This window comes from Nerophis lumbriciformis, linkage group LG35 (genome assembly GCF_033978685.3).
Source record: "Nerophis lumbriciformis linkage group LG35, RoL_Nlum_v2.1, whole genome shotgun sequence".
Lineage (NCBI taxonomy): Eukaryota > Metazoa > Chordata > Actinopteri > Syngnathiformes > Syngnathidae > Nerophis > Nerophis lumbriciformis.
The window spans coordinates 16,607,501-16,617,500 of record NC_084582.2 but is presented as its reverse complement, the minus strand read 5'-3'; the positions used below and the strand labels follow the sequence as shown (position 1 = coordinate 16,617,500).

Sequence of the window (10,000 nt, the reverse complement as noted above, 5' to 3'; positions counted from 1 at the left end):
TCACCATTAAAGTAAAGGAGCATGTGCAATCAAAATAAATTGGGTGATTAATCGGAATTCATAGGTGATTAGTACGCATGAGTTAAATTGTTAAATTTGACAACCCTAATGTATTTACTTTATACCTTAAACATTTGATAATATTGTATGTATTGTATATACATGGCTTTAGCATGGGCCATGCAAGTAAACATTACATTTTGTTTTGATGTGAATAACATTCTTACAAACTATAATGCTTTGCAGAGCAGTGGACATACTGCCACCTATAGGATGAATGTGTTTGGCCTCAATTTACTATGTTTAAAATTGTTATCTAGTTAGTAGAATACATAATTCTATACAATCTATATTTTATAGAGCACAACATCATGTCTGACATTTAGGAAAAATATCCAGGTTGTATTCAGTTTATGACACTTTTGCACTTACTGTATGTACTTGTGTGTCTTTGTGCTCTCTGGCTGTCAGACATGGATCAGCAACAGACGAAGAAAGTACCGTTTGATAAATATTGAAATACCACCACCTAAAGGCGGGCCTGCTGTTTTCACAAGCTTGAGCTCCCCAGGGAATGAATCTCCAGTGGTGTTCAGCCCGAACGAGGATCAACTCAGAACACCTGAACTTGGTGATGACTTAAATGACAGCCTTGGTCTCTCTGAAGGTGGGCCCACTGATATAACACTCACATTGTTTACATCTGTTTGAACTGTGCAGCTCAGTAGTAATGCAGTGCTCTTACCTCCAGATAGCAACATTGACTCAGTCCATAGGGAAGAAGAAGAAGCAGATGTGACCATTGCTGCACCACTGGCCAATAATGTGGTACTTGAATATTTGTTTGATTCTGCAGTTCACTCATGCTACATTTAACTTCTTTACGAGTAACTATTATATAGTTTTGTTATGAATACTGTACATGTAGAGTAGGTATGCTTGATGAGTTGGTTTCAATTGTTGGCCTTTTATAAAGTGATGAGTGTGCTGATTAAAAACAAAACATTTGTTTGAGTGCACTAATTCAGATCCACTGAGATAATAAAACATTAATAAATGGTTCTTCAAAATGTAAAGCGCATATGATGCGCGGATGTTTGTGTACAGTATTATTCTTATATATAATATATCAGTATATAGTGTTATTGGATCCGGACGTGACCGTAATAAATTAATTTTAGCCAAGTAGGAATCATTCATTATTAATCTAATATTTTCAAAGCTAGAACATAAAAAACCTGTTTGCAACCCTCTAAATACATTTTTCAGCAATATGAGAGATCTGCAATAACACCCTTTAGTCACTTTTACACCCTTTAAAACTAATATAGTAATGCTGCCTGAGGCTGAGCCAATCAGTGGCAACGATACTGAACACGCGCGCTCTGGTTGGTTGTGTCGTCTTTACTGGCCAATATTAGTGTAGTATTGATATTTTTAGTTTATGTAGTCATGTTATGCCTAAAAATGCTTTATTCAGGGCCAAAAAATTGTAAAATATGTTTGTTTTTGTTTTTTTGATATTTCCCAATAAATCTGTGATGTGGTGAAGCCGCAATATTTGAAGCGCGTTGTGGCAAGGCATGACTATTATTATATCATATTATTATTATTATTATTATTAGTATTATTATATTAGCACTGGTTGTTATTCCCTTTTAAAATGATCTTAAAGTTTTGTTGTTGTTGTGTGTTTTTTTTTTTTTTTTACAGAAGGTCGAAGTAGTTGATGAGGATGAAGAGGACGATTATGATGAGAGTGACATAGTGGCCTCAGATCTAGAGCAAATGCAAAGCTTGCTTGAATTCAAGGCGAGGACACACACTCACTCTCAGACCTCTCTCTAAATAATCATTTTGATTATTGAACTCAAGTTAATGTTGTTTTTTTTCAAACATTTCAGCATGAGGAAGTACAGTTTTTAGAGAATGAGCTAGAGAACCAAAAACAAAAATACCAGGACCTTGCAACCTTCACGAAGAGGCTGCTCATCGCTGTCAGAAATAATGATGTGGAGAAACAGCTGGTACATTCCATCAAGCAGTATATTTTATTTAAATTTCAATCTGAACATTTTTAAATGTGTTGTTAATCGTAGTCCCTGTGTGTTCAGGAACTCATAGCCAGTCTACCTCAGGCTTCGGACCAGGTCTGGGACATGACCATGGACAGAGGAGCTCTGCCTGATGTTGTGTCGGAAGACAAGTCATCCAACTACAACGTAACCTTGACAACCAATGCAACAGGCTGTGTTGAACCTGCGATCGAAGAAGTCCCCCTGGTCCACATTGAAGAAGACGTTTCCTTTAAAGTTACTGAGCCCTCTGTATCAGAGGAGCAAATGCAAGACGTACAAGAACAAGTTTGACTATTTCATCTACTTATTTTAAACCGAGGTTACTTGCTATTCATTATCACAAACATGCTCGGCGCTCAGTGCCTGTGGATTGAAGCTTCACTACTTTTGGGCTAACAATTCATTTTTTATTGCATATCATTTGTCTTGCTGTGGTTCAGTCTGAAGAATATATAAAATAAGAACCTAATCCAACTTATTTGTGACTATTTATCATGCATCCATTTACACTACTCACAAAACGTAAAAAAGATTGTACCTTTGGGAGAAATTTCAGAATGAACCTAAAATTCACAGAGACTTTTACAGGTGAAAGAGGTATCCAACACTGTGTGCAAGCTCACGCCTAAATGCATGAACCTTAATATTTAACGCTTTGTTTAACATGACTAGCCAACATTGTAACATCATGTATACTATGTCCGAAAAGAGGAAAATCATCACTTTAAGGGCTGGTCCGGGCAGACCAAACCCCTAACTCAACGGCTTGAGGAATGACTTTTACCAACATACACTAACCACCCTGAATCTCACGCTCATCTGGGGCAAGGCCCCAATTTACGCTCAGCTAAAAGCTCGGTCAATCACATCTTTGTCTAGCCAACTCGACTTCAGATGTCAGTGGGTGAGGATTACAACATACTTTTGCACAGCTGCATCTGCTGGCATCTTATTTTTATCATGTGTCCGGGAATATTCTCATTCATGCACGTCATTGAATTCTCAGGGCATTCAATTGATTGCAACCGGACTCTTCAGATTGTCTTAGAAGACATTTCGCTTTCCATCGGTTCACGTTCATACTGAGAATTAGATAGGACGGATCTAGTCATCATTTTTTTTACATCAAGTGCCCGCCTATTTGTATATCAACAGGACCTCTCCATTGCGAGACCTTGCACAAGATGCTCTCAAAAGGAAGAAGCCACTGAGCTTAGTGTTTCATCAGCAGGTTACAACAGAGAGACTGGAAAAGTAATAAAGGAATACTCCATGGTCATTTCTGTCAAAATGTACAGTCCTTGATTCATGGATCACGCACCTTTTGTAAATTTTGCCGGTCAACTCCTTGTTAGGGAGAAGCGATTTGTGTAAAAAGTCATGAGACGTTGAACCATTGTCGGATGGAGGTCAGCCAGTGTGGCTGTGCAGGTGTACAGTGGTAAACCTCATCTCCTGATTCCTTCAGAGTTTGTACTAGAAATCGAGTTGACACTTTGTGATTATAGCGCAATGTCTAGTGTGCTTTCTCTCGCTCTCATTGAGCCCAGTGCAGAAATGAAGAGCTGTACCTGGCGGGTTACAGTAGTGCCGTGACCCGGATGAGAGTGAGGTGTGTGTGAAACGGTGGCCACCCAGTGTGGCTGTGCGAGTGTATGTTGGTAAACCTCACTTCCTGTAGTCTCAGGAATTTGCGCTAGCCATTGAGTTGACAGCTCAAGCTTTCAGCTGGATGCTGGGAGCTCTGGTACTCTCATTTGGAGGATTCAGGTTCAAGCCCTGCCTGGCGGAACGTTAGCAGGGGCTGAACCAGGTGGGTTGCAATTGAACATGGGAATTCAACAGTTTCGAGAAGGTCAATACATGCTACTGAGCAGCAATTTTGCATGGCTATTTCAACACTTCCACATTTAGTTACGGAATATACAACTAAGACGCAAGTAACAATCAAACAGAAATTGTGTAAAAAGTAAAATACTTTGAGTATAAACACTTTGTAGGGAGCAATATAACTAAAATGGGACATTCAGGCTTCATGGCAAATACTACTTTACAGCTAGGCAACACTCCGTGGTCCATACTGCCATCTAATGTCTTGGAATTGCAACTGCATGCAAATGAGACTCAGAAATAACAAGACAGTTATGATAATTATCTCATCTTAAAATGCAATAGGGAAATTTTAGATTATATTATTACACAAAAAAACATTTATCAACACACACAAAAGTACCAGTAATTGGTACTGTTGTTGATTCCCGGGTACCGGGAATTGGTACCCCAACCTTTTTTGCACCATGGACCGGTTTAATGTAGGCATTATTTTCAGGGACTGGCTTTTCTACTTGCAAAATAAGTGCATGAAAAATAGAACTCACGATAACGCTGAATTAGTGGGAGGCAGATGGAAATCAGCCTTTGGCTACAATCTGTCACATTTATATTCTATATGTTCATTAATGTACATTGTATCATTTCACAAAGTTATAACAAATATAACAACTAGCAATTTCCTAGGAGGAGTTTTATTGTACATCTATAAACAAGCTTATTGGTGTGTCTGGTGCAGGGGTCGGCAACCCAAAATGTTGGAGCAAAAATTTAAAAAAATACAAATCTGTCTGGAGACGCAAAAAATGTAAAACCTTTTATATAAGTGTAATAATGAAGGCAACACATGATGTAAGTGTCTATATTAGCTACAGTATATTAGAGTATTATCAAAATGAGTGTGTCGCAGGCTGATGCAAATCTTTGTTGACAGAATTGTTGAAATGTAATATTTATTCTACACATTTTTACAATATTGGAAACCATTACTAAAATGGAGGCTTTTCAGAGGCTGTGATAACTCCTGGAAATTACTGGTTTAGAAATGCCAAAGGTAAAAATGTGTGTGTTCAAGTTGAAGGAAACGGAAACTACAAATAAAATTAGCTCAAATATACCTAAAATACGAGGCACAGCGATGCAATATGTACATACAGCTAGCATAAATAGCGTGTTAGCATCGATTAGCTTGCAGTCATGCACTGACCAAATTCGTCCGATTAGCACTCCACACAAGTCAATAACATCAACAAAGCTCACCTTTGTGGATTCACGCACAGCCTTAAACGTTTGATGGACAAACAGACACAAACAAGAAGCGGCATAAAACACGTCTTTCTGTGGCAGCGTCAAGGAAAGTTGTACATGCAAACAAACTACGGTGCGTTCAAGGACTTCCGAAATCAGGACAAAATGGTGCACGCCAAATACTCTCATCAGAGAATCATGTTTAATGTAAGCAGTGGGTTTGTGTCATGTTTGAAACTATATTGAAATAAAACAAATAAAATGTCCTCATCTTTTTCCATTTTCACAAATTTTCGAAACAGCTCCAGGGAGCCACTAGGGCGGCGCTAAAGAGCTGTCTAGTTAAGTCAGAGAAAATGCAGTCGTTTAAAAATGTATGAATATTTCTCTGCGGCCCGGTAGCAAATGTGTCACGGACCGGTACCGGTCCCCGGACCGGTGGTTGGAGACCTCTGCCCTATGGATTCAAATGTTAACCATCCCTATACGTATGATGTATTACACATAGGGATGTCCGATAATGGCTTTTTTGCCGATATCCGATATTCCAATATTGTCCAACTCTTAATTACCGATACCAATATCAACCAATACTGATATACACAGTCGTGGAATTAACACATTATTATGCCTAATTTGGACAACTAGGTATGGTGAAGATAAGGTCATTTAAAAAAAAAAAAAATACAATAAAATAAGATAAATAAATTTAAAACATTTTCATGAATAAAAAAGAAAGTAAAACAATATAAAAACAGTTACATAGAAACTAGTAATTACTGAAAATGAGTAAAATGAACTGTTAAAGGTTAGTACTATTAGTAGACCAGCAGCACGCACAATCATGTGTGCTTACGGACTGTATCCCTTGCAGACTGTATTGATACATATTGATATATATTGTAGGAACCAGAATATTAATAACAGAAAGAAACAACCCTTTTGTGTGAATGAGTGTGAATGAGTGTAAATGGGGGAGGGTTTTTTTGGGGGTTGGTGCACTAGTTGTAAGTGTATCTTGTAGGGCTGTGAATATTTGGGTGTCCCACGATTCGATTCAATGACGATTCTTGGGGTCACGATTCGATTCAAAATCAATTTTTTTTCAATTCAACACGATTAATCGTGTTGAATTGAAAAAAAATTGGGAAAATATCGTTTTTGAATCGAGAATTCTCGATTCAAAAACGATATTTTCCCGATTCAAAACGATTCTCTATTCATTCAATACATAGGATTTCAGCAGGATCTACCCTTGTCTGCTGACATGCAAGCAGAGTAGCAGATTTTTGCAAAAAGCTTTTATAATTGTAAAGGACAATGTTTTATCAACTGATTGCAATAATGTATATTTGTTTTAACTATTAAATGAACCAAAAATATGACTTATTTTATCTTTGTGAAAATATTGGACACAGTGTGTTGTCAAGCTTATGAGATGCGATGCAAGTGTAAGCCACTGTGTCACCATGTTTTGTTTTTTTTGTTTGCTTTTTTTATAAATGTCTAATGATAATGTCAATGAAGGATTTTTAATCACTGCTATGTTGAAATTGTAACTAATATTGATACTGTTGTTGATAATATTCATTTTTGTTTCACTACTTTTGGTTTGTTCCGTGTCGTGTTTGTGTCTCCTCTCAATTGCTCTGTTTATTGCAGCTCTGAGTGTTGCTGGGTCGGGTTTGGTTTTGGAATTGGATTGCATTTTTATGGTATTGCTGTGTATTGTTTTGTTGGATTGATTAATAAAAAAATAAAAAAATTAATAAAAAATGTATTTTTTGAAAATGAGAATCGATTCTGAATCGCACAATGTGAGAATCATTTTTTTCCCACACCCCTAGTATATTGTGTTTTTTATGTTGATTTAATAATAATAATAAAAACAAACAGAAAAAACGATACCGATAATTAAAAAAAACAATACCGATAATTTCCGATATTACATTTTTAATTTATCGGCCGATATTATCACATTCCACTGCAGCATTACTAATGTCAATTATTACTTCAATTATTAATTGACATATATGTGGCGATGGTGTGCTACAAACAAAATGGCATAACATCAATTTCCTTTGACTGTTTGGTGGAGGAGAAACAGCTGGAGTGAAAGTGGATGAGCTTTAAGCCTCTTATTTCCTGCAAAGCAAGAAATGGACGAGCTGCAACGTTCAGCTTTAAACTCTCGGGATCAGAGAGTCGACGGCAACAGGAAGCCGGTGTGATCTGTTCATTTATTCCGCGTCATTCACGAGTAAGTCGTCTTGTTCGCAAGGGCAGCGCTTATTCGCGTCGAGAGCCGCGGCTTTGGAGTGGACGAGGGAAATCCTTAACTGAGTTGCGTCATAACTACGTCAACAAACTCATCCACTGCCCAGGTACCACAGTAGCCGCCATATTCGCATCTATGGCAGGGTAGCGGTGCTGTTGCAGAGCGCATGGTCCCGTTATTGACAACATATCCTCCCTCACCGACACCCAAATCCCCCCGGATAGTGGCCCACGGCCACGCAGCTTCCCTCCGGACGACCGAGCAGAGCAGCCGGGGGAAACATGCACTTTGGATCGGGGGTCTAGGTGGACTACGATGCCTTAGATTTAGACCGGAATCCTGGCACAACATGGATATAAACAGCGTTAGTAGTGAGGTAGGTTTGTACATTTTTGCTCGCTCAATGTTTTTTTTTTTTTTTTTGGCTTGTGTCGCCCGGTGAAGGTATAGTTTGTCCCGGTGAAAGGTTACGTTAAACTCGCGTCACGACCTGCGGCGCATCGCGATGCATGCTAACACGCCAGCTAATGCTAACAGCTGGTTAGATGTTTATTTGTATTGCGCTGTCTCGGCGTATCGCTTTGAAAATGGACCTTTGGGGTTGTGGAAGCTTCTAGAACCATTCAAGGACCGCATACTGTTCACACAGGAACGCACAGTTTCCTTGTGGCTTTTGTTGCCATTTACACTTCTCAAGAGGAGTTTTCTCCTCTACTAGCTTAGCGCTTGTAGCATTAGCATGTAGTTTGGTTTTGACAGCTCGTAAGCCCAGTAACTTTTTCTTCTGAGTTTTTTTCAATAAACATAACTGGTAGCCTGGTTATTTATGTATTCACCGTGCACCAAAACGTATTTAGGAAGTTAATACACAACATAGTGCATGCTTGTCTGGAGCAAGTGAAGTGAGTTATGCTTTAGCATGTAAACTTCCTGTGTGTGTTACATGGTAACAATATTGCCATGCAGTGCTCTTAAAACTACATTTGGTGCACTTTCCAAAAGTTCAAAGCTGCTTTGGGCACTGTAAAATAATTCAAATTGATAAACACATTATTTTCACAACCAAATATGACACCTCAATCTTTATGTATTTGTGGCAGACTATTATTGTAAAGACAAGGATTACAATTAAAATATATCTACCTCTTAAAATATCAATCAATAAATCAAAGTGTGTTAATCACAAATGCCTCAAAGGGCTGCACAAACCACTAATATCCCCTGATCTAAACTCCAAAAGCCCAACATGAGAAAAAGAAGAAACCTGGGAAGGGGCCGTAGATGTGGCGACCACCCTCCTGGGTGACCGACTACAGTGGATGTCAATTGGGTACAGTTATTGCATTATTCATGGTAACGTGAGAGTTCATTGCATTGGGGGTAAGCACAGGGTCATAGGAGGTCTTCATACATGTCATAGAGGAGTGGTTCATTCCAAAGTCACGACTTAAAACAGCTATCGCATCCTCCAGACTGGTACGTCTCCAGAGATTATCCGTGGCGCCCTCATACCTCTCCATGCATGAGAGGGGGGCAGAAAAGAGAAGCGGCAGATCAACTGGTCTAAAAATAGTCAATTAAAGAGCTAGAGTATATCGATGACTTTTAAGGAGGGACTTTAATGCTTCTCGACATCTGTAACTGTTGCCATTAGGGCATTCCAGAGTACTGGAGTCCGTATAGAAAACTCTCTAGAGCCAGCTGTCATTTTTTGGGTCCTGGGAATCGCTAATAAGCCAACGTTCTTGTAACTCAGATTTTTGGACAGAGCATAGGGTACAATACAATCAGCAAAAAATGATGGTGCTAAACCGTTTAGTATTTTATACGTAATTAATAAGACCTCAACTACAGTGCACCGTGAGCCATGAAGTCAAATATACCTGTATAGTTATGCATGACTTACTACCAAAACACTAATATCCACCGAAAAAGGCACATTGACTGCTAACAGACAACTGGAGCACTGAAGTAAACATCTAGATTAGCCGCTTAAACTGGACTACCCTTTTAATCCACTTTGCATCAGTTTTGCACCGTGTATGACAGTTAAACAAAGCCGTGTTAAAAGAGCATTACGCATTGGTGAAATGATCCATTGCATGTTTTGTAAAATGACAGAAAATATGCCTGCCATGCTGTCAGTGTAGGCTGCACTCTTGTTGCAAGCTGTGATGAGCCACAGCAGAGGTGGGAGTGAAGATTAATGTGTTAGTGGCTGTAGCCTGAACATTTCATAGACCTCACAAATGTGCCGCAATGGTTTGTTTTATATCTTTTGACTTTGCGTTTTGTATATATTAAAGTAATGTTCAGTTTGTGGAGCTCAACCATATTGGAAAGGGATTTGCTGGCCTGTGTTCTGTAGATGTGAGTGAGCGCATGTCAATGTCTGTGGCTCCACCCACTGAGTGGGCTTGCGTAGTGCTATGACTCATCCCCTCTCTTCAGAGGCTTGATGGAATTCAACACACACAAACACTAGACCAAATACATCATACAGCAGCAAGCCACACCTCTCAATTGAAATCCGCAGACCTGTGCGTTGTTAATCAAGTCTACATAC

General features: G+C 38.9%; 2 protein-coding genes across 2 annotated transcripts in view; both read left to right on the top strand.

The window, feature by feature from the left end:
• Window positions 1–2,545, top strand: part of hdx (highly divergent homeobox) — a 17,695-nt gene extending 15,150 nt beyond the window's left edge. Inside the window, exons 7-11 of the mRNA XM_061927784.2 lie at window positions 472–667; window positions 752–828; window positions 1,714–1,812; window positions 1,905–2,027; window positions 2,115–2,545. Of these exons, the coding sequence (XP_061783768.2) occupies window positions 472–667; window positions 752–828; window positions 1,714–1,812; window positions 1,905–2,027; window positions 2,115–2,369 (750 nt within the window). The 3' untranslated portion in view covers window positions 2,370–2,545. The remainder of the gene's footprint in view (window positions 1–471; window positions 668–751; window positions 829–1,713; window positions 1,813–1,904; window positions 2,028–2,114) is intronic.
• Window positions 2,546–7,304: 4,759 nt separating this feature from the next.
• rps6kal (ribosomal protein S6 kinase a, like) overlaps window positions 7,305–10,000 on the top strand; it is a 37,123-nt gene continuing 34,427 nt past the window's right edge. The window contains exon 1 of the mRNA XM_061928115.2: window positions 7,305–7,810. Coding sequence (XP_061784099.1) covers window positions 7,601–7,810 — 210 coding nt within the window. The 5' untranslated portion in view covers window positions 7,305–7,600. The remainder of the gene's footprint in view (window positions 7,811–10,000) is intronic.